The following is a 28,000-nucleotide window of genomic DNA, read 5'->3' on the forward strand; positions in this document are numbered from 1 at the left end:
GGAGCACTGTCAGACATGTCTGTCTCTGTATTCAACAGCTTATGGTTGTGTTTCATAATTAGCTGTTGTGCTTTCTAATTTGCTGTTGTATGAGCTATTTCTGGTAGTTTTGCATTTCAGGGCCACCGTCACTTAATGTGACTGTCAAGAGTATGCGTTTGATTGTCAACAAGCTTGAGAGTGCATGGACAAAAAGTGATGGTGCCATGCAGTGTGAGCCAGCAGGGGGCAGCAAAAGACTTCAGACAGTGGAAACAGGACAGCAGTGGAGGTAGTTTTCTCTGCAGCCTGTATATTATCAGGTACAAGTGTGTTTCTCTTTAAATCTGTGTATTGTGATGAGCTTTTCCTTAAAAGTGAGGCGGCAGTGCAGCAGTCGTCTGCGGAGCTGCATTAAAAAAAGAATTCAAACTCCAAACAGGCTTTCTGTCAGAAAAGGTGTTTTTAATTCAAATCATTCCTCGTATTATTGCAAACTCAAGCACATTTTGCCATACAGTAGCTTAAAACAGCTGATTCCATGTGAAAAGCATAACACATTAGGCATATGCAGAACACTGTACCTTTAAGGAATTAACTGCAAAAACCAAAATGCAAAAGATGGAGCTCCTCTGAGAGCGTTTCTCCTCCGTGACGTGGTTCTCTGAAGACCACAGCGTCCTCTGCCTGAGGACCACATATCCCCACAATCCTTTTCAAAACAATGTCCTGACATTCAAGGTTCGCTGGGTCGCCCTGTTTGCTGAAGATGAACAGAAAATCACGGTGTATTTGTTTGTTTCAACTCCACGAGCGCGGAGCGTCCAGCCACTCCAGCAAATGTCTGCTGATCCGCTGCGTAAAAACACACACACATGCTCTCTATAGGCCACTTTCTGAGGACAGAGCACTTATTGGCTGATTGATGAAGGTGCAGGTGTCCCACTAGCTTGGGTCAGAGGGTTTGCCCAGTTCAACTTTTACTCCTTTTTCTCCTGCGCCTGAAAACAAGGGCAGAAACAAGAAAAGACGTGAGAGAGGAGCAATCAGACTTGTAAAAATGCAACTGCTAAATCTGAAAGCGTAGGATTCAGATAGTCTTTAGATTCATTTCTTAAAATAGTTTCCTTTAACAATCTGAGGTTGAGGAAAGGAAAGGAAATCTTAGCTAACATAACGTGTATGTTAATGAAATTTAAAACGGATCAAAAGAACTCAGAACTTGAATTCAGTGACTGTACGTATCTGCAGGTTACAGCTTCCTCCTTTAACTCGTCTATTCCTCAGAAAGCTTGTGCAACACTTTCTGTGCACTGAAGCTTCAATACTTGCGTGATTATTCGCAACCCCAGACAGAAAGATGTATGTAACACACACTTATGGAACCATGATGTAGTACTTGTTCAAAGCTCACCTGTTAAATACTTTTCTTTAGCTCTGGCTCGCTCGTCTGCATCAAAATACCAAACCGTGATGGCATATCTGCAGGGACAGAATCAGAAACTTGAGTCTCAGTAAAAAAGACCAGATAGTCAAAGCATGTGCAGCGCCCAGGTGTGGATGCTGACCTTGTGGCGTAGGCAGGCTGAACCTCATGTGGATTTCGTCTGTCTGACCAGAACAGCAGCAGACGGTCAAATTTGGGCTCGATGTCGGCAAACTGGGCCTTTCCTTCAGGGAAGATTCGAAGAAGGCCTCCGTGTTCCTGCAGAGAAGAAGAAGAGAGATTGTGTTTATGTTAGAACAGAAAGAGAGGATCAAGATGACTTTTTATCAATGATTCCTCCGTGATTCCTCCTTGTTTGAAAATTCACACAAAAAGAAAAACTGCTCCTTTAATGGAGCTTATCAGTTATCCAACAGATCAGCTTAATCATATCTCATGTGTGGGCCTTTAAATGATCAACATAGGACGACAAAGTTAAGGAAAAGGCTTGTCCGAGTCCAGGAGGAAAGCTCAGGATCGGAAGCAGCAGCGGGGGGCGGCCTTCCTGTGGAGGGATAGGAAGAATAACGCACAGGAAAACTGCTCCGGCTGGATAAAGGACCTGGAGAGTGAAAAAGCAGATTGCTGCGAGCGTGCAGCTTAAACTCTCACACAGCTGATATGATAGGCCTCTCTCTTCACACGCAAACTCTCAGCAGCAGAAAGGTTCACACCCTGTCTTTGGCGGAGTATTGATAGTCCAGTTTATACTTGTCGTAATGAGGGGGAAAAACGGAGGTGTGACCATCGCTGCACAATAGGCTCAAAGAAGAGCGGAGACAGCTTTATTGTGAGCTGCACCGCGTGAGCAGCTCGCGGATCACTGATTTTCACTTCTTTATGACTTCATGTGTGACGAAGATTAAACCAGTGTTTGAACACAGGATGACCCCTGCCTGCAGGACATGACCCTCTGACCCACATCGAGCTGAGCTGGACTCATTCTTTAAAAAAGTGACACTTTTGCCACAGTGTCAACAGGAAGAGTTGGAACTTGTTGATTTTTTTTCTACCAATTGATTCTGATATTTGAGATCAGGTCATTCCTGATCTCAAATATCTTGCTCTTGCTTTTAAGAATAAATAACCTTTGTCAAGTGGTTTGAACCAATCATAATCAAGTATCTATCACAGCTGGGTGGGCAGTAGTAGTTAGTAACACCAAATAAAACCATGACAACATTGACACAGCTGTAACAACATTGACACACTTTTTAAAGCCTGACCTAGATAAAAAAAAAGCTGTGCTGTGAATGAAAAACATTCATCCTGGTATCTGTGGGTGCATCATGTGACTTCCTCTTGTGAAAAGTGCTCTCAGCAGGCATGGGGGTGTCAGGTTTGTCCAGATTTTAGCTGTTTCACTCAGACCAGGTTGGAAATTTAAAAAAAAAAAGTTCTATCCAGTTTTTCTACCACCTCGTAAGGAGTAAACTTAACTTTTACAATCCTGTATGAAGCTAGTGAGCAACACATGCTGCCTTCCAGAAAATGACTGATTCAGGTTTCGTAGAGACCATGACAAATCACAGTCTGCAAAGAGTACAACAATGTGGCTCTGTAGTAGAAGAGTCCAGGTGATAAAATGACCTGCCTGCACTCCTGGCTTGTCGCTGTTTACAAAGGATTTTTACATGATGAAAAATATTTTGATTTTAGATATTTTATTTTCACACTCTGTTATTTTTGTACTTTTTTTGTCTCACCTGCTGAACTTGAGACTGATAAACAGGAAACTGCACACCAGGAAGTATCAGCATCCTTAGTCTTTGAAACAGCCACTGTAACGTGTAAAGAAGTCTCCTCTGAGGAGGTGCTGACATTATGAGACAAAGAGTAAGACCAGAGATGGTCACCAGACTTCCTGACATACTCCAGACCTGAGCATGAAGTTACATAACTACAGGAAACTCTGGATGTTAGAGGCTTGAATTCACAACATCATTAGTTCATAGTTTCAAAAGGGTCTTTTGTTGCAAGATATTGTACTTACATGATTATTTTTCTGTCTTGTGGATATTTTTCTGAATTAAACTTGTTCTCTCGTGATCCAGTGAGGTCACTCTGCACTCCTGTCAGCCACTGAGCTGTCACATGGGCTCTATTGTTGTGTTCATGCACAGGCTCTAATTATTCAAATGAGCCATGTTATGGAGCCCAGCTGGACATGTGAATTATCCCAATCTGCTCCCTGATTGGCTGCTCATGAGTTATGATGTTTATAGAATGTGGTTGCCTGGATACTGGGGTACTGTGAGAGGATGATGGGACAAGGGAATGTTCAGGTTCATTGGTTTCGGTTGTTTCTTTACACTCAGAATGTTACAAAAATGTCACTTTAATGGGTTCACTCTGCAACAAAACACTAAAATTGTTTCAGATAACATTTGAAGAAACTGTTTATCAAGAATTTATGTTCAACAGTAATCTTTTGTTTCTCTTTGTTACTCTCTTTCTGCATGTTTAGTTTAGTTAAGTTTATCTTTATTTCATTCTTGATAACATAAAGAAATATACGTACATTACAAAAACAAAATAAGTCTCAAAATGAATGACCAGGAGCAGAAAGAAGAAAAAGTCTTATGGTATCTGCCCCTTCATTCATGTAATGATCAAATTAACACTTAATCAGACAACCAAAATGTGACCGGCATGCCTTTAGATTTGCAAAAATAAAATAAATAAATAAATAAATAAAATGAAAATAATAAATAAAATGAAAATGATAAAATTTATTCTAATATCTTTTTTACAGAACAATAAGAAGCAACCCTTAATTGTAAACTTACAAGTGCAAACTGATATAATATATATATATGATATAAATAGTAATAGTATTATTATTTTGCCCTTTTATTGACATGTACAAGTGAATGTAGTACAGTTTAAGATCTGTGGGAGGAGAGATGAATCATTTTACCAAATACAATTTTATTCCTTGAAGTCTAAGTTTTAATTGGTCTTGTTTATTTTTTAATAAATACACTCTCCAATATTTTAAACTTTCTTTCAAAGTAAAAGCCTTTGTACACTGAGTCTGTTATTAACGGACACAGTTTCTGGATGAGAAAAACATCACGCCAAGGCACCTTGTACACTGAATTTGATTATTTTTGTATTAATTAGGAAAATTTACAGTATGAGAAAAATGGAATCATCGAACAATTAATCCTGAGCAGCAGCTGTCAGTATGAGGTAGACACTCCCACACAATCACACACACACACACACACACACACACACACACACACACACACACACACACACACACACACACACACACACACACACACACACACACACACACGCTCACATACACAAGTCTTCAACATCTTAACAGCCTGAAATGAGAGAAAATGTGTGAGCCCATCTCACCAGACATTTTTGTCATTAAATCTGCCGGCCAAATTAAATGACAATGATGATGATGATGACATTGCAAGTAGCCTACGGTGTCTCTGAATAGTCTAGCAACCCTGGAAACAAGCTGGGCAGATGCAGAAAATCAAACATGTTTAGAAAAAAAAATGATGGACGGAAGTTTTGGTGTCACTGCACAAACATGATTGACATAACGTGGAATCAAATATCTTTTTTGATGTGTGTTAGTTTTGGACGAAGAAAACAAACTCAGTGTGCAAAGACCTTAAGTGTGTGCAGATTTCCAAACCTCTACAAATTCATATGTTGTTTCAAAAATAGCACCAGATCTTTGTGAGATCCACACAAGATCCTGATTAGATCCCCATGAGACGATGTCATCACATTAGGATCTTCTTTTTATGTCCAATATGTGACTAACCTGTTGGTAATAAACCAAACAAGTTAACAGATGGTTCTCCAGCTATTTTTGAGTTTACAATTACCACATTTTTCATGGTTTTAGAGTTAGGTTGCAAATATATTTGCTTATTTAAAGCTCAGACACGATTTACTGGGTGACTCCCTGACTGGGTGTGTCTGGATTATCAGGATCTCTGTGATTTAATGGGATTATAATCAGGAAGAGAGGACGGACAGCATGTACTGACATGTTAACCTCCAACACTGACAACATACTTGTCTGTGGGGTGTGAAGAAAAACTATAGTTTCATGTATACAGGTAATAACAGCAGGTACGACTGATGTGACAACCAGATTAATGTAACTTCACAGATTGTTTAATTATTTGATTATTCCTATAACAATCTGAAGTCAGAGTGGAAAAAAAGAGGTTTAAAACAGCCAAGAGGAACATTCGCTCATCACTCACTTACCTTGGCAGTCCAATCTTTATTCAGGTAATATATGCAGGTGACACAGCGGCCGTCACCATTTGGGTTATCCACATGGCGGACATATCCGGTCCCATTCCCCGGGTAACACGCCACCATCGCCTGAAGAGAAGAAAAAGAAACTGGATCAGTGAGATTTTCAGGATGGAGTTACAGATTAAAGCGTGAAAGATAAAAAGCAGACTTAGTGATGTCTTCATTTAGTAAACGCTGAGCGTCCAGACTCTGAAAGTGTCCTTTGAAGAAAATTTCAAGCAGCAGTTTATATGCTAAGCCAACTGAGGCTAAGCTCAATTAACAATTGAACTAAAATGATTTCAAACCTTAAATTAAAACAAATCAGTGTAATGGTTTTTTATCTTCATTCTCTTATCCTTGTTTAATAAGTTCCTTTTTCTGTCATTTCAGACATGTGAAGGCAGCGTTTTGCTTTTTTTCAGCTTGCTAAGATGAATTCAGGTCTCTCTAATCTTTTGACCAGCATATCAAGTAAAACCAATTTTCAATTTGGAGGACAGTTTTTTTCTTTTTAGACAAGATCAACTCGATCAATCCTGACCAAAATACTTTTTGCTAAAGAACAAAATGTGAAATTGTTTGTAGGTTGGTAACAAGTGGAATAAAGTTTAATGATATAAAATTCAAAGCAACAGTCCAATCAAAAATAAAAAGTGTCTAAGTAAAAAATGAAATGTAGAAAACAGTGTCTAAAGTAATGGGATGAGTGAATAAATAAATGAATGAATAAGAGTGGTAAGACGAGTAAAACTGAGTTGCACATTAGTGAAAACTATTGCATATAATGAGCTATTGGATTTGATATGAACTATTCTACATAATACTCTGTTAAAAATTGAAATTAAAATTATTTCAAATATGTATTTCCATTTTTTTCATCAACACTGGAGAAGCTCAGTTTTGTGCCACTAGAAGGTAAATTTGAATTATTGTATTGAAATAATTGTTCGAAAACCATGATCTGAAATTAAATTTCAATGTTTCAAAACTGAATTTACTAGCCTTGAAATTTTATAACATACTCAAAAATTCAATTCTCTTAGTTTCCACCACTAAGATTCAGTTTGACATTTCAGTTTCAGTTCAGCGTGGCATGAATATCGTGAATGTCGTCTACATTCACGAGGATGAGTAATCAAGCACAGATTAACGGAAACCCTCTTCACATCCAAGAAAACTTCAGTTTCAAGTAAACTTGATTATTCATACTCTGGTCTTTAGACATCATGGAACCAGCACTTTCTCAGCTCTCTTCTAGAAGCTGGTGTTGTATTGGCAAACCATCCTCAGCTTTAATTTCCAACATACTAATTGTTGCGCTGGGTGTTCCCTTGTTATTGCAACGATATCACAATTTTTGAAGATTAACCCAAGATTTTCTTACTTTTCTTACTGCCTTAAAGAGCCAGCTACAACTTGGTGAGTCTCATTTTAAACCTGTTAATAACCTGAGGCCACAGAAACCAGATTGATGAAAATAGGGACAAAGACACCCCAAACCACAACACAGAAAACCGGTTGGCAGAGTTACAAGGCTGCCTGTTGTGTGTTGGGAGAACTCGGCTTTAAGCATCGTTGAAAAGATACGTTCAGATAAATGACAAACTGGATTTTTAATAGTACATCTTAATTGGTCGACTCAAAAGCTGAACAAACTCTGGTGCAGGTTGAACTGATCTGTGTTGGTGCAAATGCACCAGGTTCCCTGTGTTGATCAGAGCCAGTCTCTGTGTCCGTGTCCTTGTCTCACCTGCACCCTGACAGATCCTCATCCTCTCTCAGCAGCTGCCTCATTATAAACTTTAAACCACGGAGAAAATAAACCGGAGATATCAGGCTGCACGTCCACTTCCCCTCTTCTTTTCCTACTCCATTAAGACTCCCATGATCTGCTCTGTGTTGGCAGTGAACCCCTATGAGCTCCTGTAAACTTTGTGGTGTAAACAGCGGGCGAACCCAGAACATACCCTGGGAAAAAGATGCACACGAGTGGTGACTCGCACACCGACAGAGCAAGTGACACAGAAACACTTAAGAGAGTTAAAAGGAGTGCGTCTCTTCTGACACTGTGTGTGTTAGCCGTAAGAGGAGCTGAGGCGTGAAGCGAATGTGTGCACACGCAGGGCGAAGATTCAGCCCTCATGCCCCGTGTCTAAGCAGTGATACCGTGAACAAAAGGCCAGTTCCTCCACATTCTTTGCTGCACTTGGATCAACATAAACCATAGCAACATTATTATAAACACTCACAGCAGACTAAACTCCTCTGCTCCACCCTGAGCCTCCAAAACAACCACACACTTTCTATGATTCAATCCTGAAAAGCTTTCCAGACCACAAGAACTACAGAGGCATCCCAATTCCTGCGCTTAAACTGATGCATCAAAGGCATTATGGGGGTTTATTTACATCTGTTGAATCCAAAGTGATTCAGACAACAACTGATCTTAGTGAAGGTTTTTATATTCAAGCACTTATTTCAAATTTAGCAGATCTAAAAGAACAAAAATAAGCATTACCCGTCAATAAGCCTTGATACACCAAACTTTTAGGGTAACTCACCTCTATCCTTAAGGACAAGAAATGTGCAGGAGTATGTGCAGAAAAACTTGTTGACTGGCCCTCTCATATTTTCATTATTTTATCTGTAAATATTTGTGAGTACTTGACAAAGTCGTTCTTACTCCCTTTCAAAATTAAAGACTGTTGAAAAGCACGATGGCACATGTAAATGCAAAAAGGTTGAACACTCATGCACATTAGTATTGAGATACAAGTCTATTTATCTAAGGATTGATGTTCAATAAAGGGAATTTCTTTTGTGCTGTCATTTTTTGTTATATTTGGGAGGAAACTCTTGCAAAACTTAGGTTGAATAAACACAATCGTCTACAGCACAAAAACATCACATTCGTATTTTCTCAGGTACAAACAATGTCAGATATTAGCCTCTCTGGCTAGTGACAAACTAAATAATTTCAAGCCAGATATAAGGTCCAATTGTTTGCCCCAGTAATTAAGGCATGCCCAAACACCAAGGTCTGCCCATAGCTTCACCTACAAGCCTGCAGAGTGCTGGGGAATTAAACGGAAGGTGGTACCTTCAGCCCTGTTCAACCAAACAGTCTGGTATTCAGCGGACTTCTTGGCAGGTGCACCATGTACCTGCTAATAAATCCAATGTAGAAGAGAAACAACACAGTAAATGAAGAGCAACGATGGAAGACATCCAACAAGTTGTCTTCTTTGTGATTTCCATGTGGCTTTGTTACAAATACTCAATGGAAAAAAATCGTACATCGTGCAAGTCCTCCTCACCAGTAGCCATCACTACTTGTCGAGGTTTAATACCAAGGCAAATATGTAGTCAGGTCCTGTCCAGACAACATGAATGAACCAGGGAGAGTTAACAGTATTATATTTTGCAATTCAGTTTATTTAAAAAAATACTTCAACTCTGACAGTTGTTATTTTTATTTTGCACTTTGTTGATTTATAAAAAAAAAATCATAAACTCAGAGAGAGTTGTTCCGTGTTTTATTTTGGACACAATTGCAGAGTGACTGTGCTGTCTTTGTTTATAATGATGTGTCAGTGTTAACTGAAATTTTACGTATTAAATGTACTAGTAGTAATGGTACTCTGTATCAATGAGTACTCTAGAGGGAGTACTTTTACTAGCATTGGTCTGAAAAAAGCGGTATTGAATATCCCTTGGTCAGATCGGTAATTCTGGCAACCCAACAGAAAGGTACCACAATGTAGGATGGCTTGTCTCTGTAATTTGGGGATCCGTCCTGGGATTATTCAGTGAAAACACAACAAAGTGTGTGCTGTACCAAGTCAAACCAAAGTGTACCGCCCGGAGGAAACAGGGCTATAAAGAGACAGCAGCCAAAATGAAATATTTCAAACAGGTGCTGAAATAAGTTTTTTGAGCTGTAAATAATGTTACGATCATAAGGGGCACCAGAGGGACAGTAACGTCAAAAAGAAGCACAAACCCCCTTTTTTAAGGTCTAAAAGCCTTGAAGTGTGTGGCCTTGTCTTGCACCCTGAAAACAATGCAAAATTATAGGCCTGATGCGAACTTATGCATTGCATCATGGCCTCCCAGGAGTGTGAGAAGCATGTAAACACACAACTCTTCCACACTGCTAGCTGTAATGCTACACACATAGAATCTTCCCCCAACCCTTTCAAAAGTAAAAAAGGAAATCAGTTTTATTTTGCAGTTTCATCACACAGAGTGCTTCATGCAGAAGATATCTGCCCACAGTGTCTGCACAGATGCTCCTTAAAATCAGAGTTTATGGAGTTAAAACCTTGTGTGATGGCGTTTTCCATATCTCGCACGCTCAGTGAGATGAAAACAAAAATCATCTGCACACGCACATCTCTCCTACGCCTCTGACGGCAGACACCTGCGTCAGTCTGCATTGTGCTCACATCTTCCCGGCGATGCAGGTTACCACTGGAATGCACGGGATCGGGGCCTTCAAAGCCAAAAAACAACAAGAGTCAGACGAGGAGATGAAGGGTGGAGGTGGTGGCGTGCACGGACTGTTTTAAGCATGTTAATGTGGGTGAGGGGCACCCAGACTGACAAAAGAGCTTCCTGTGAGCCTTCAGTGGGTGTTAAATGGAGGCGGACTGACAGAGGAAGAGGAGCAGTGAGGGGCGGAGCTGCAGCAGAAGAAGAGAGGAGTGAACTGCTGTAAACTTTGACTCCTGGCCTCCCTCCAGAGGGAGCAGTGTTTTAATGGTCGTGCTACGTGCAGAGCGTGAGGAAGGTTGGCTGATCCTCGGCTCTGTCACCCCTCCCACCCTTAACTGCTCGGCTTGGGCTGCGAGGACTGGAGATGGGTAAACAGCCTCTGCTCGGAAGTGTGTGTGTGTGTGTGTGTGTGTGTGAGGGTGGGGGGCTGACTGAAGGTGAGAGGGCCTTGGTATTCAGGGAAAACTCGGACACAGCAGTTTTTCCCCTCACGGCTGTTTGACTTTGAGTTTAATCTGCTGTTTAAGATCTAGTGCAGCAGGTAAGAAACTCAGGTGAACTCTGTCAGTGAGTTCTTTATGGTCCACTTTTAACGTCCTTGTATTACTCAAGTCCTTTTTACTTCTAATCAAACCGTTTCCCCTTACAGAGACGATTTCTGCTGCAAGCTGCCCGATTAAAACACTAAACATTTTTAGTAAAAAATTTCATTTTTCACCCGAACAGAGTCCACTTTTACTATCAATGAGACAACAGAAACTCCTGCCTGAAATTAAAATCAAAACTACAGTTCCTGGAGTGTCTATTAGAGGCTGTCTACAGAAGAGCAGAAACCACATACACACCCATTCAAAAAGTCGATCTTATAAGGAAACATGTTTACAGCCTGGCTCAAAACGTCACTTTAGTCTGATTTAATCATTTCTCTATCAGCAGACACTAAACAAGGGAGGAGTTAATGTTATATCCAGTTATTTTTTAAGTTACTAAACTTACGCCCATATAAGGGTGCAGCTGACCCAACTGTCAGGGGGGCACTCTGTAGTTATTCACTTCACACTAGCTCAGAAATGCTGAGTTAGCATTTCGAATATGGCACCTGTCAACAATAGCTCTCAAACTCTGTCACAGAAGCAGAAGATGTCACAGAGTCTACGTCCATGTTTTATACAGACTTACACTGCACTTTGAAATAGTGTCATAAAGTCACAGCAAAAAAAATATACATCAAACAGCTTCAATATTTATATTGTATAAATCTGTACAATTGTGTGAACAATGACTTGCATGTAATGCCAAAACAATCCTGGCTGGCTGACTGCACATCTGCCTTCTGATTGGGTAATCTGACAAACAAAACCTGAGCTGTTGCTCAACGAACAGGCAGCAACACAAGTTGACTAATACATATCTATTTGCAAATGTGTTTTATGGAACCCATGTCAAAGGGTTCATCAGCAAACCTGCACGTGATAATCTGAACAGAGAAGATCATCCTGGATGGGAAATCTGGCGTCATATCAAAATAAAACACAATACGTGGACTCCTGACCCTTTATTAATTTGTTCAGATGAGAAATCCTTTTAATCACAGGCGAATCTGTTAACAGCTACAAAACAGCAACATATCTGTGATGACCACAGCAGGACTTTTAGCTGATAACCTTGTCAGAAGTTCACAGCCTGCAGACAGAGTAGAATAAATGTTTTGATATAAAACACTTTTAAACCCGCTAAACCAAAACCTTTTATCAATGCAGCAAAATCAGTAATGGAAAGGGCACCGAAGTCAAAGAATAAATAAGCAGAAATAAAGCCAGAGAAAGGCTCTGTCACCTCTGCTTTGTGTGTTGTTCTCTCTCCATGCAGAGCACTGCACTTCACTCCAAACACACATACACCCTCAGATCTTGGCGCTGATGCTCTACAACGCTCTCTGACTGTGTCTTGGGCTTAAGTCTTTATTAAAAGTCAGACTCCCTGAAAGGACATTATTATTATTAACTCCAGTGCTGAGAGGTTTTAATTCATTTAATGCTCACATCAAAACCTTTCAGCACTTCACAATCAGCTGTATGACTCAGACAGAGCATGCACAAGCTATCAGCAGACATGCAAACATGAATGTGAGCTGCTTTGTGTAAATATAAAACGCAAATAAGTTGTTTTTTGACTCCACTTTGAGTTTTATGTGATGTGATCATAAGGAGAAACTACAGAGGGAAAAAATGTGGTTAAAAATGCAACAAGATGGCATCAAAAAGCAAATTCTACCAGATTTATTCCTCCAAGATGAAAACATTGCTCCTGCTATCTGCTCATGTGTCTGTATCCTAAACACAAAGCATAAAAACACTCTCCAGGGGGAGTATTTGAATCTAACATGGTCTAAGTAAACAAAGAGAGTGAACACGGTGACTTCTTCCTCCTGCATCACTCTTTCTTCCGCATTCCTCCTCGGCCCTCATTAGCAGGTTGACCTCGCTTGCTGTGTCATTTATTTACATTGCTCACACACTCTGACTCTGGCAGCGTGCTGATATTCACAGGCCTCGAGTGAACAAGAGGGAAACAGAGGTCACCAAACCCAACTGCCGAGGCCAAAGAACAGAAAGACGGAGAGACACTTAAAACATGATGACATAGACCTTCGTCATGTGTGTAAAAATCTCGATCATCTTCAGTGACTCAACAAACCACATCTGACTTGAATCCCTCATATTTAAAGTTTAGATAACACTCAGATCAGATCTGGTCCTGTTGTTTATTTTTCTCTCCGGAAAACTGCATCTCAAATAAATCAGCTTGACCTGATGAGACCTGACGATCAAACAAATATTTGGATGTGCTGCTGTAACGTCAGCTTCATAAGGTCGCCTGAGGTTCTCTGCCAGAGTCATAAATAATAAAAACTTGATTGCACAGCCTTTAAATAGAGAGGAGAGGGGGAGGTTAGGAACTGATTCAGACATAAAAATACTTTAAATAACCAACTGATTTATTGTGCATGCTGTCTGAAAAGTCCTGTTATTTATCAGCTCTGAAATTGTTGATGAATTGAACATTTTCATTTGCAGGAAAGTCTTAACAATAATGTGAACATTTTTTCAATAGCTGTGTATTTTCACAACTGTTTTTTTTGTTTCTAGAACACAAGGTATCATTTTTCATTTTTTGGATTTGGGAAGGGAGTACAAGCGCTCCAAAACTAAAGTGACAAAAAAAAACAAAAAAAACAAGCAGCAACCTCAGTTGTTGAAAAATAAAGCAGAAGTGCCAAAAAATGCAGTTCCTTATGTTTCCACAGGAGGGTATCTCCAAAAGTATGTAAATCCCCACAGGGCTCCATGTTAAAATTGCTTTCTCGAGGCAGATTGCCCCTCATCATTAGTATTAAAAAAAAGCTGACAACCAATGTTTGATATTTAAATTTAGGATGGTAAACAAAGTTAATGATTTGTAAGGAAAACTGTTTTCTTGGTTATTTTTCTTAACCTAAAGCTGGCTGTAGAAGTGCAATATATTTGAGGGCTCACATGGTGGACTTTAGAAGCGCTCACATGAAGAGATAAAAGGAATTTTAAAGCTCTTGTGAGGAATATCGTTGATTATGGCACCCCCTGTGGACTAGGAATGGGTACTTTTCACATTTGAAACGATACGGTACCGATGCCTGGTACCTGGCCATCTGTGAGGGGTACCCAAAGTACCAATTTTGAGTACTTTTTTCTGTTTATGTGGTAAAAAATATCAACTTGTTTAAAAATAAAATATTACATTTTTTCAATTTAACATATTCATTCTTCAATATATAACCTTGCAATGCTGTGTTTATGTCCAGCATGGAAAATCACCTACTCTTCCTCTCCTTCACAGTCACAAGGATGCATTTAGGTACCCAAACACAGCACCTTTTGGGTGAACCTGAATCAGTACAAAGTACCTGTGACAGAATTTGGTCAGTACCTATAAAAGTACCTAATTCGGTACCTATCTCTACTGTGGACTAAGTACAGCCTCTTACCGCTTTGTTCTTTACAAGCCTGAATTACTTCTTTTTATGTCATCCTACCATCAGCATGCAGCTCATAGCCACAACTGACACCTACACCCTGTCAGCAGCTTCAGATGTAAGCTATAACCTCTGAGGTAGTATCAGGCTTTATGCTGATGATGTGATTTGATTTGTAAGTTCCTAAAGAGATGTTAGTATTTATCTGTGTCTGTTTAATAACCTCCTAAAAACCCCTCACGGATGCTTTAAAGACTCCAGCGTCTCATTCACTGATCTTGTGTTTCTACCAGTGCTAGGACTCTTCTCTGAGCGGTGAGCCGGGTGGGGCCCAGAGGAAGAGCTGTGAGGGGTCTGCTCACTTCACAGAGAGGATGCTTATCCAAACAGGAGTACAAACGGTCAGGATGGAGACCTGGTAGCTCGGGGGAGTGTGGGAACTGAGACGGTTTGTGCCGCGGCCCTGCAGAGGGACAGTGGTGCTGCTCCAGAGGAAATCCCTGTTTAAAGTAATGACCTAGTTTGCGCTTTTCTTCTTTACTGTAGGCTGTGAACAATGGAGGGACATATACGGCCTCAACGCTACCCTTCACCCTCTACACGTTACAGAGGAAACACCAGCACAGCCTTGGCTATCATTACGTAAATACTCTGAATGGGAGGGGGGAAGACCACTCGTAGGTTTTAGCACGCTCTGCTGCAGACTCTGACACAAAAGGTAAGAACGCTGGCCTCTGAGATCCGGTTAACCTTCAAGTCCTGCTCCACTCACACTGTAAGACCTGCTGTTAAAACAGGTATAAACAATCACGGAAGAAGAGGGATGAAGGGCACCAAAAGTGTCCCTTTAGTGTCCCAGTCTGCACATAAAGACACAGGACACAGCAGCTCAGGTGATGATCAGGGATGAGCTAAGAGGGTTTATATTCATGAGAGCACCCACCTAGTTAAATATCAGCAAGATGGATTGCTACAGGATGGAAAATGTCACCAAACCAAGAATTGAAAGATTTATCAAAATGTGCTTCAATATGAAATTACCATGCATTACAAACAAACTACCTGATTTTTTAAAATGTTTTTAAGTATTAATGCAACATTTTTAGAGTTTTTGGGGAATTTTGGGAAAATTGGAAAAAAATTGTTTGATTTTGGTCAAAGAGCTATGGAATGCATCAGAGGGTTAAAACGCTTATTTACTATAAAACATACACAATTAAAGTGTGTGAAAACATGTGTAACAATGCAAACATTAAAAGGAATAATTATTCATTGAATTACCAAAAAAAACATTATAATTCATTTTTACATTAAGTTCATACAGTTTGTGTTAAACGCTTGGTTGTAGTATACTGAAGAGGACATGTCTATAACTTAATGAAACAACTTAAATATTAAAAAAAAAAAAGAAAGAAAAAGAACCAGCTCAAATATCTTTAAAAATAATCATGCCCTTATAGAAATTTAAAAAAGTTTAAGGAAAAATCACGAGAAAGACTTTCAAATTCATGCACGCAAGGGGTTAAGTTCCCAAAACCCAACAAAAAAAAATCATCCTCGTACCAGATTCCTATGATTGAAAACGTTTCGCTTCCATACCTTGACGTATCTGAAAATAAAACAAGCAGTGAAATATCAATCTTTTCTTTTTTTTGCTTTTCTATAGTACTACTTTGAATTTTTATTGTACTACTGTTGACTATTTAATTTTGGTGTGATTTTATGTTAAAGAAAACAGTGTGTCCATGATTAACCTTCACCTGCATTGAAAAAAAAATACATAATAGCTTGAAATACTCATATATTTATCAGATTTTGTTAGAAAAAAAAAAACCCTGCAAGTTATGAAACTTGTTACTAATCATGTATTAAGGGATAATGCAATCAGTGATTTTTCAGGAAACTTAACAAAAAACTTGTTTGCCCTTTCTGATTTTTTTCAGAACTTTATTTTTTTTTGCTTTTAAGAAATTCTTGTATTTTAAGCTTGCTGCATAATGTTAGTTTTATTTGCAAAATAAATACAGGCTCTACAGTTACAGTTATATTTTGTTTGTTGTGATGGTCTACAGAGACCCTCAGTCTGTCAGGTGGTCTCATATTTGAACACAGTTTAAGAGCTCAGTCTGCTCACCACAGATGAACCCATGATGCCTTCGTGTGAGCAAACTGAGCTCACCGTCTGAATGGATCAGTCTCTGATACTCTCCTGTCAGCTGCTGTTAAAGAATGACCAAATCAACAAATGTCAGTGCGTAAAACTGAGAACATGTTGAGTTAAAAAAGCTTCAGGTCTCTCCAAGCAGACTTCTCTTCGTCACACACCAGCTTATATCATCTCTTACATAATCTCTCACTAAACGTGTTTCTAAATGCTAAATTAGTTTGAATTCATGCTCCACCCTCCATAAATCCCCCGTCTTCAGCTCTACAGCTGCAAACAGTCAAAAACAGAAGAGCTCTTTCTCAAAGCTCCACTTGGATCAGGTCCAGGTCCTGCTCACAGTCACGGCATCATAGATGGACACAAACACACAGGATAAACTTCAACACCAAATCTGTCTGGATTTCATCAAACAGTGTTTAATACTTAAACTTCACTGATGAGCAGATGATGGTAAATGATCTGAAACATATCCAGAATGCATGCAAACTGAACAACTTCATCTGGTGAACAGCAGTCACCTTTTTCATTTTGCAGTTCATCTAGAGCCTTAAAGGTTCAATAACTGCACACAGACCAGTTACAGTTGACTTTAATATGAGACGCACTTTGAGTGAGACACCCCTGAATGATGTGAGGTCATGTTACACTCAGGGTTTGGTGATTAAATGCAGATATTTTTTAAAATAGACAGAGCCTCCTCCTGAAGTATTCCATGTCACAAAAAACATCCAAAAAGTCACAATATATATTATAGCCAAAATAGCTAAGTCAATTGCAATCTTGCACAAGTCAAACATCTAAAACAGTCCTCACTATGCACCTTGTACTGTTCCATCATTCTCCCGTTCATTACCTACTGCGGGGGAGTGTGGGGGAACACATATAAAACAAACACAGAAACAATATTCAAACTCCAAAAGAAAGCAATAAGGATAGTAAATAACAGCACCAACAGAGAACCATCAAACCTCCTCTTCATCAAACTGAAAGCATGAAAATTCATGGACTTGGTCAACCTCAAAACTCTTCTAATAATGCACTAAGCAAACCAGAATCAGTTACCACTGGGCATCCAAAAATTGTAAAAAAAAAAAAAGAGACAATAAACACAATCTCGGAGGATTATGCTTTTTCAAAAAACAGCCAGTTTGTACCACCACCAAAGCACACTGTGTGTCAGTTAAAGGAGTCAATTTGTGGAACAAATGCAGTTAAGAAATGAAAACATGCAGATCAGTTAAACAGTTCAAACAGATTTATATAAATCTCTAAGTAGATACAAGAGTGAGATGGAAGCAAACTTAAACTACTAAAAAAAGGGTTATTTGTGTCCTTTTGTTTTATTGTGATGCACTTTCTTTTCTACTGTTTTGTTTTTCTGCACATACTCTAACAGATTAGACTATAAAGATAAATAAAGATGTTATTCGAGTTGTTTCTTTAATCGCTTTTTTTTCTGTTTAAACATGAACCATACATCTTATTTATCTCTGTTCTGTTTTTGTTTTGTTTTGTTTTTTTAACCTGCTCCAATACACAAACAAATGAAATAAAATGAATGAATGAAATCTACATTTATTCCATCAAATACAAAAATAACAATTTGATATCCCAGTTTAAATCCGCCATCAGCTGGGTAGCTCTAAAATGATCAGAGTTAAAGGAACATTATCAGTCGACGACTACATGATCCTACAACACACTGTGATGCTAAACAGTCTGATGTGAATAAAAAAATCGTATGATAAACAGATGTGATGCTGTACAATATGGAAAAGAACCCTGCTTTATGTCACAACAAAGAAAAACTAGATATTATATGATATAGGATACAGAACAATGAGATGATTTATTGCAATACAATAGTGTATGTTAAAGCACAACTTACTAAAATACTTAAACTGTAAGGTAACTCCACCTAAGCCTGTTTCGAGATTTAAAAAAAATAAGTTTTTCTTTTAAGATAACTGATTTTGTTCAAAAAGTAAAAAAAAATGCATCAGAGGATTGAAAAGATTATCAATAATAAAATATACAAAGCAAAAAAAGTATAAAAATACTTCCAAATGTTTAGCAGATTTTAAAGAAATAGTTATTTATGGAATTAACAAAAGACACAGTTTAAATCAATTTCATGTTAAGTTAATATCGTTTTATGTTGAATACTCATATGCATGTAGTAGCTGTGGCTGAAGAAGACATGTTTGTTACTTTATGAACTAAATAAGGGATCTGAAAATAAGGGGCATAAAAACCCCTGAAACTGACTTGGGAGATAGAAATCTTCACAGACTTTCCTATTTAATGCATCAGATGGTTAAATATCTAATTTTGCACAAGTAAATATCAATTTTTTGCCCCTTCATCAATTTTTTGATTTTTTTGTTTACAAGTCTGAGATTAATTAACCTTTGAATATGAAACACAATGTGGCGCAGCACTATCTGCTACACTATGGGACAATATAACGTGCCACGTTAAAATATAATACACAATGATACAAAATGAAACAAACATCAAGATTTAAGTTACGTTACAGAATGCTGTGCTTAAATATGGTACATTGTACCAAACTATATTCCAGTAATTCCACTGAATGTTTTAGATGTAAAATTCAGTCCCATTTTGGAACTATTCACAATGTCTTTTTTAAATGTTTTTATTGCTAACACTGACATGTCACATTTTATCTTGCTGAAATTGATGCAAGATCTGTTTCACTTAAAGAAATTTGTCAGATGTAGATTAATAATGCTAACCTTGTTTTAGTGTTTTTGCTCAACTACATCCCACAAACAGCAGAAACATGTAGCCACAGAGGTCTTAACAGACACAGAAGGATGAAGAGGCTTCCGAAGCATCAGCTCAAACATGTCTGATGGTGACTCCATCACTATCAGATTCACTGTCTACTGACTGAAGCTAAAACAATCAGCAGGAAGTGGTGGCATGCTAGGTGATGAGCTGGTACAGCAGGCGGAAGGAACAACAGTCTATAGCGTAGTGTGGAGCCGGCTCCAGCAGCCAGCGACCACATGACTTCCTCTAACCCTACTTATTCTATAGAGCTTTAAGATTTAGGTCAACGGTCTACTTCCTCACACGTGGCCACAGCCGTTGTGACGCATCACGCATGACGCAATTAGTGAACATCAGACGGAATAAACACTGACCACATGTAGGGTGTTTATGTTAGCGTGCAACTGTCAGCGCTGAGAACTGGATGACATGATGGTAAATACTGACAGCACAGATTAAAGGATATAATATTCAAACTTCAGGGAAGAAAGTCACATATCAGCGTTTCAACTGTCACTTTAAATGTTCAGAGTCCTTTGAGAGGACCTGGCATCATGTCAGCGTGTTTATGTCATGTTCCCCTGATTGTCCTTCTGTTTTCACTTTCAGGACTCAACATACAAACAGCTGTTATTTAAATACCATCACCCTGTTTAGTTGGCTGCATTACATTATTAAGAGCCCACAGGGGCTGTTTAAAGAACATCTTAATCTAGTATTAATGCACAACAGAGTGCCCTGCCAGAGAGTGGTATCATGTTTCAGATGCAGCAACAAAACTGACTGAATGCCAATCTTATCCAGCAGTAAACATGTTTATAAGCAGCTGCGGTCCAGAGAGATAATGTTTAAACTACTGCTGAATAAATGCTGATGTATGCAAATGGTTGTTCTCTTGCAGCCTCTTGAGTTTGATTTAATAGAATAAAAACAAGATTTATATCAAGATATCCTCAAAATATCCACAATAATCAGACATATGACCATAACAATAAAGACTTGCCAAACAAAACAAGCAAACACCTCCAACATCACTAAACCACAGCTAGATATGTCCTGCGTTACATGATGACCCCATTGAACTAAGACGCTATTGAGCATCTGAACCCAACAAACAGTCAGAGCTTAACAAATTACTGGACTCCATAAAATTACTACAACAAAAACTGCACATCAGTCTCATTGTACAATGTAAAATGACAAAGATATTTCTATTCCACTCTATTGGACTACTTTGTCCCACAAAACCATAAGACAAGACTACACTTCTGGACCTTTGTGATCTCATGGACTCTAAGGAATCTACAGAACCTGTCTGATGGCTGGACTTAACCAAACAACAGGATCTTAACAAAAGTACAAAATCCCTGTCAAATTACTGGACACCACCAAACTACAGAACCATACTGAGCCACTAGACCCAAAAAGCAGTTGGACCTCACTAAATCCCCAAACCCTATCTTGCCAAAGATGGGACTTTAACAAACCCCCTAACCCTACAAATAATCTGAGCCTCTTTAAAATGTCAAACTCCACAAATTGCTTGACTTTACTGGACCTGTGGAATCTATAGATCTAAAGGACATGTCGTATCAACCAGATTTTGGACAGGGAAAAACTCTAAGACCAGACCACAAGACTGATGAAGTACATGACCCAATGAGACTTTGAGACCCAAGAGGACTTCATGGCCCTGCAGAACTATTAGACCAAACAAGCTACTGGATCTGAACAAACTACAGGACACATTCATTAACAGAGCATGTACAAGGCCTTATAAAAAAGGTAAGACTCTTTCAAGCTACTTCAACCATATCTATTAAGATCTATCCATCTCTACCAGATCCTAACTACTTTCTATACCAAACCTAGAAACTATATCACAAAAGTTAGGATCTTAAAAAAATTACCACATAATTATTGAACCACAAACTTCTGGCCCCTAAAATTTTTTGTACACGTGAACATCTAGAGCCCTCGTGCCAGATCGTTCACAAAGTAGGGAATCATAAATTACTACCCTACAAAAATAGTTGATCCTACTAAACTGCTGGACACCATAAACTACTAGTCTGTACCAAACAACTGGGCCCACCAGGGGTGCACTGATCACAATTTTCTGGCCTATCACCTATCACCAATCTTAAAAAGCCTGACCTACCGATATCGATTTGGGCCAATAGCAGTTTTTATTTTTTATAACTGACAGCATAGACCTTCAATGTTTCTATCTTATTTAACTGAAAACTGTGGAACAATACATGCAAAACAATGAAATCTTTATGTTTTAACTTTAACAACCAATAAAGTGTAATGAGTTTTAGGTCTCAGAGCAAAAAGCAACAATGGCTGGCTGTAAGACCTTCCCAGAGGTATATAAGATCAGTTTCATATGTAAGGATGGGCCGATCACCAATTCCCCAAAATTAAGGAAATTGGCACTAATCGATAGGCCAGCTGATCAATCGGTGCATGTCTAGGTGATAATAATAATAATGCTTCCAGCAGTAATTTTGGCTGGGTTAAAATAAAGGTCTAAATGAATATTTGGATGGTAGGAACAGAAGTACTGGAGGAAGCAGAAATTATCTGAGAATATTGAGAATTGTGTTCGGATGACTTGCTACTGTACAACTATGAACGTTTTTTTTAAAAATAATTTTACTAAAAAATGTCAAAGCTTAGCAACCCCAAATTTATACTTAACACCAGAGAAGTCCTTTAATTTGGGTTTGGACCACTCTTTCATAACTTTTACATGTTTACTATGATGCAAATAAAGACCCATACTGAAAAAGGAAGAGGTCTTTGGTGGGTTTGTGTTTCCAGAAGCTTTCTTGGCCCTGGCCAGCGTTCATCTTGGCGGAGCTGCAGAGAAACAAACACGTCCTGCTGCCTGCGACTTCCCACAATGTTATCAAGTGAAAAGAGGAAATGGAAACAATGACATTAAATAACTGTTTGGGCAAAATCTTTTTCCTCTATCTCTGCCAATGTGAAATGTGCTTACATTGTGCTGTATCCCTTTGAGCCATTGATACTGGCGGCCTTTCATTTGTGCAAGTCATGCTGATTCTCGCTGGTCACAGTCCAGGCGTGTGTTTGCCAAGGCAACTGGGGCAGTAGGTGAGGAAGTCAAGTCTGACTCAAAGACCAGCAGTGAGGATCTCCTGCACAAAATGGGAAAGTTTCTGAAAAACATTATGTCTCCTACAAACCGGTCAGGGAAAAAACCCAACTGGACAGAAGGGTGGCCTATAAATAGTGGCGTGAAGCAAGCAGCACTCCGTGCCAGGACAGAAAACCAAGTACCTGCAGCAGGCAGGCGAAGGCTCCAGGCTGCCGTCCAATGTGTGCTCTTACAATGATAGACCCCTGAATAGTCACACACTGAGATAACAGAGCATGATAAGGGAAAGCGGAAAATTGTAACACTAACTGGATTAACTGAATGTGAAGGAGGAATCCATTTTTCACCGTGCACAAAACACGCCTCCCTTTTCAAAGACTCCTCAAGTCAACATCTTTGCATACTAAACAAAGCATTAAGTGTAAAATTGTTGCCCAAACAAGTAAAATAAAAGTGCACAAAGCACCAAAAGTTATTTCTGAAATCAAGCTTTTGCGAAATATTTTGCGCAAGTTCCACAAAATATCAAAATTATATTCCAACCCTACATAAAATTTGACAATCACATTAAACAACTCACTGCAATAACAGCTGCCTTTATCAGTAAGTTTAATTGCAGGGTAATATGATGATTGAGATATGGGTCCACATGTAAGTTAGTGATGATAATATTTGGACCCTTTTGCGGCAGCCTCATAACATGTAAATAAGCAGGCAATTTACAGCTAATGTGCAAGATATGACTTGCATGCGTCTTTCATCTCTCTGTACAAGTCACATCATCATTTCTGTTAACATTTGGCTTCAACTTTAACTGGATGAAGAGTTTAAGTCATTGGAGTTTTAGACTACTTATTTCGCAGCAGCTCAGTTCCCAGCCCCTAAAACATGAAAAACAAAACTTTTAAACATAAAACTTCTTTAATCTTTTTTTTTTTTACTTGTGCTGATTCTCTGCAGAAACCTTGTTACAACTAAACGCTAACTCTAAACTGACAGCATTCATTCCCATCAGCAGAGCGGTCTCAGAAAAACACTGATCTGACAGAGTCTGATTCTATTTGCTGAGCAACACTCAAGGTAGAGAAGGGGGATATATTGAATATACTCAATAAATTGCAGGTTGTTGCACATGAGATGTATAAAAAAACTTTATCGCAACCATCGGGTACAAATAATCATGTTAATGTTCTCAGAAGTCAGTTTGTAATTCTCTTCGGAGTTTCACTTCTTTCACTCTCTGCTGCTGTTCCTCTTACAGCAAGAACCACACACCCCCATCCTCCCAGAAGACTCTCCTGCCCTTGCCTGTTTTTGTATTAGGAGAGGAGAGGAAAATATGGCTTGTACATCTCATCAACCCTGGGTTGTGGATTCTTGGGGCTTGTTTTCTAGAGTGTATTTAGACTTGCTTTGCTGCCTGTACGTCTCCTACCTGAGTCTCCCAGAAAATGTGATCACTCTTTTAACTAAATGCAGGATGTTTTTAAACTACTTTCAGTACAAGAATATAGCCTTTAAAAGAATTCAAAATCTCACAATGTACATTTTAAAATGTCACAGTTTTAAGTTGATAAAATCATTGAGTACTAGGGGCAGAAGGTAAAATCGATAATCGATGATATCAGTATTTTTTATTTGACAATGTCAAAATCGGGATTTTCTGTCAAAATTCATTTTTTTTCAAAATCAAATTTTTCTTTCAGTCGTTTGTAAACTGGATTGGAATAGAGTTACCACTTTTCTGCAGGAAAGGATGAAATGTTTCTTTCTGACTCATGTGACTTGCATTTTATAGGAAATATGGCTCCTGATATAGCCTGTACATATTACCATCATCATTTAACTTTTTCACTTGGTCTGGAGCCAGCAGCATCATTTACTGACTCTGATAAATAGATCCTAATCAACACTGTTCAGCCCAATAACTGGGTTACTTTTATCCATCAGGCACTTCCACAGAACAGGAGGAGCAGGAAGAGGGGGGAGGATCATCTCCTCACGGGTCACTTGCTGTCACAAGGTCATGTCAACCAGATCTGGTTAAAAGACGAGTTACAGCAGGTCACACGCAACACAACAAACGAGCCAGGACACAATACCCATGGCTGGTTGTTTATCACAATTCAGGAGAAAGAATGGACGACTTTAAGCAGTCTGCTTATTATCTGCAGAAAACAGGACAACAAACCATGCTGCACAACTTCTCCAGCCGTTACCTCTCGAAAGCAGGGCAAAGGTCACCGTCAGCAGATGATTCAGAGGAGCAGAAATGTGCAATCTTTTGCACAAATATAATACAAAGCTGGGTGTCTTTGCTGTTTTTCTGCATGTGTGTATTTGCAACACATGTAAATTAAAGCAGCAAGGTCTGGAGGATGTGCACAGTGTGTTAAAGCTGTAGTTAAACACTCATATGCATGGCTGTGGTGTCAGACACATGGTTCATACACTAATGAAGCAGAAATTGTAAGTTTATCAGCCAGAAAGCCCATATAAAGGCACTTTGGCAGCTTTTTAACCCTTCAGGCTTCCTCATTGTGAGACAGAATCTGTCATTTCTGATGTTTTCAAGATGCACACATATTAAAGCTGCCTTGTGTGAACTCGTATTTGCTGGAAAAGTTTAATGAGGTGCAAAGTAAAGCTTCCACACTCCTGTTAAAGTCTGACTTGCAACACTTCTCTCAAAACAAAGCTATAAATGTTCTTTTACTGATTAATCTGAGATTATTTTATCACGCAGTGATTCATTCACTCCAGATGGCACGCCCGTATCTTACATTCTTGCAGAGTCATAGCAGTAAAAGTCATAATGAGAGAACTCCTCCCAGGTTTATGAGTGGGTTTTATTGGATTCTAAAGTGAGAGGACGTTTTATCTGTGAAGATGCTGCAGAGAAATTAGAGATTATTTTCTGTCTGGTTCAGAATATGTCTGGTTTGATACCCTTCAGGCTTCGCCTCTTGTTATATGCATTAAAGACTTTAAGTTGTGGAAATAATGCAAAGCTTTATGGCAGATCCAGTTACTTTTTGTTACTGCACTTCATCTTCAATGCTTATATTTTAATAGCCCTATCAGATTTTAATTTCTCTTTCTGCTGTTTTGATTTTAAATTCTAGAGATTCATTTTAAACACCCTTTCATGAAGTTTTTCTTGTTTTAATGAAGCATTTTTAATCATCATTTTTGCTAAACTATCACAAATTAATAAAAGAATTATCAACAATTTATTGAGTGTTTCCTGGTGAGATGGTTTAAACTGCAAAAAACAATCAAACAGAGAAATGTTTACGAGTATCAAGAAATTATGTTGTTTTTTTTTATTTCTACTTCTAGTTCATTGAACTTGAAGATCTGATACTTTGTGTCAAACTGACAAACTACAAATCTTGTTCTTTTTCCTGTGTATGATAGAATTATGAGATTTTACTTTGTGTCCTGAAAACTGTTGATGTTTATTTTTCCTTTTACATGGTTTTAAGTAGGGATGCACGATACTGTTTTTGCTGATATCCGATATGCCGATATATCGAAACCCTTTTTGGCCGATACCGATGATCACAAGTTTGTTTTTTTCACTGTAAAGAAAGCTAAGTCTATCCTGTACTAGAATTTATATGTTACTCTTATTGTGACGGTCTTATTTGTTTAAGAAACACACATAAAACAAGACAAAAAACATTTGATTTTACCATAAATAAGAAATGTATTATTTTTTCAAACTCAAGACATTCAGTATTGAAATACAGAAAAATAATTTCTTTGGATCACATGAACTTTAAATGTACAATGCATTTTTAAACATAACCAAGATGCATTTGATTATTTTAGAGCTACTGTAACAACCTGGTGACAGACACAGAGCTCTGCAGTGCAAATAAATGAAGTGCTACATTTTATTTAAGGAGCTTATTTTTCAGATGGAAAATAATACTTATCGGCTGTGCCTATCCGCAGAAATTTTCATATCTGCCGATACCGATAAACGTGTTTTTAAGCTTTTATCAACCGATACCAATATTGTGCAGATAATATTGTGCATCCCTAGTTTTAAGAATGTTATGCTGAAAAAGTTACTGAGAAAGTAAAAGTTTTTAAAATAAATAAATAAATACAAATAAAATTGTGCAAAACATAATTGTGTCACTCACAGCACAGCTCTCTTAGCAGCTTTGCCTCAAGAGTCACAACCTTACGACCCTTCAAGTGGCCCCAACTCTTTTTTTGGTGTGTTTTGTAGTCTTTGTTTGGACATTGTGGTGTAACATTATTTGACTGTAATGAACCAATCATCACCGTGATGCTATTTGATGACACAGTGGCCAATACCACTACTATCGACATGTATCATGTTTCATATCACCACGATTTGTGTTTCAATAACCTTTGGGACAACAGCACTGCAGACTGCTGAAGTAATGTTTCTGTCTCTGATAACAGAGTGAATGTGCAGCCCCAGGGCTGTCAGCTAACTTTCCAACATGGATCACCAGGGTTTTTCAGCCCATCTTGTGGTCTTGCAGGTGAAATTCAGCAGCAGACTTCAAGAAAGTCTGTGGTTTTCATCTTTAAAGGGTTAAACAGAGGGATTCCGTGTTCCCACCTGCTGTCATACTTACTTTCGTCCTTCCGTTAATCGTGTAGTTTCCCAGTTTGCCGTTACAATGTCTAACCAGGTCGTCCATGCGGCTCATGAGAAAGCGGATCTTCTCGCAGCCGGACTCCCTCCCCTCTATCCACGTGATTTTGTCTCCTCGAATGTCTTTAGTGGAGTCGCTTTTTTGACTCACCAGCTGTCCGTCTGTGAATTTACCGGTTTTGTGCAGAGCTTTCACATTCTCCAGGATGCCCAGCCCAGTGTCCGCTCCTAAAAAGTTGTCCACGACACAGATACCGTGTTTGTTCATGCACGGGACGATGTACTCCGTGGCGAGTTTCTGTGGAGACTGACTGGTTTGTCCGTTAGGTGTGGCGGGTTCGTCCTCTCCCTGTTTGTCCCCGGGGTCTCCGTGTGCAGGTTGTGGTGAAGCAGCACTGTCCCCCTGCTCGGAGCTGATCTCTCGGGGTGTCTCCGGAGCCTTGTTGTCCCCTGACAGAGGCGCCTGCCCCGGCTTGTGTTTGGGGAGCTGCGCCTTGTCCGCTTCCTTGCAGATGAGCTTGTGCTTCTTCCAGTGCTGTTTCTGGTGCTCCTTGCTGCAGTAGAAGGAGCTCCGACACCTTCCACACTTCAGGAGGTTTTCCATTTTCCCACAAAGTTCACAGTACTGTCGGTCTCTCTCCAAATCACTCTGCTGCTTCTCCATGTTGAAGGGTGCGCTGCGCCTTTAAGTCCGATCCTTTACACGCGCCCTGCTAACCGACAACTTTGGAAACGATCCACAGCCACTGCCACGCTACACCGAGCGACACGGAAAAGTAAGACTCAAAACTCCGACATTTTCCCACTCTCACTGCGTCTTCACATTGTGAGTCAGAGGAAAAACGCGCCTATAGTAGGCCTGAGCCGCACATTCCGGGCTGGGTCGAGGTCTCCAGGAGGCATTTCTGCTGCTGAGCTGTCGGTCCGACGTTACTGCATGGCGCCGTTCACTCTGAGCTCAGCCTGTCTGTGGTCCTGCCTGCTCTGACGTC

The 28,000-nt window shown here is 39.2% G+C and overlaps 1 protein-coding gene across 1 annotated transcript; it reads right to left on the reverse strand.

Moving 5' to 3' along the window:
• Positions 1-431: 431 nt before the first annotated feature.
• Positions 432-27,983, reverse strand: egln1a (egl-9 family hypoxia-inducible factor 1a). Its single transcript, XM_074676468.1, has 5 exons — positions 26,989-27,983; positions 5,723-5,842; positions 1,548-1,684; positions 1,394-1,461; positions 432-980 (listed from the first exon to the last, which is right to left on the reverse strand). Exons 1-5 carry the CDS (start codon positions 27,670-27,672, stop codon positions 925-927), a joined length of 1,065 nt encoding a protein of 354 aa, XP_074532569.1. The 5' UTR covers positions 27,673-27,983; the 3' UTR covers positions 432-924.
• Positions 27,984-28,000: the final 17 nt, after the last annotated feature.

Source organism: Halichoeres trimaculatus, unplaced genomic scaffold (genome assembly GCF_033239565.1).
Source record: "Halichoeres trimaculatus isolate MK-OKI-2021-1 unplaced genomic scaffold, fHalTri1.1 fHalTri1_scaffold_8, whole genome shotgun sequence".
In the NCBI taxonomy this organism is placed as follows: domain Eukaryota; kingdom Metazoa; phylum Chordata; class Actinopteri; order Labriformes; family Labridae; genus Halichoeres; species Halichoeres trimaculatus.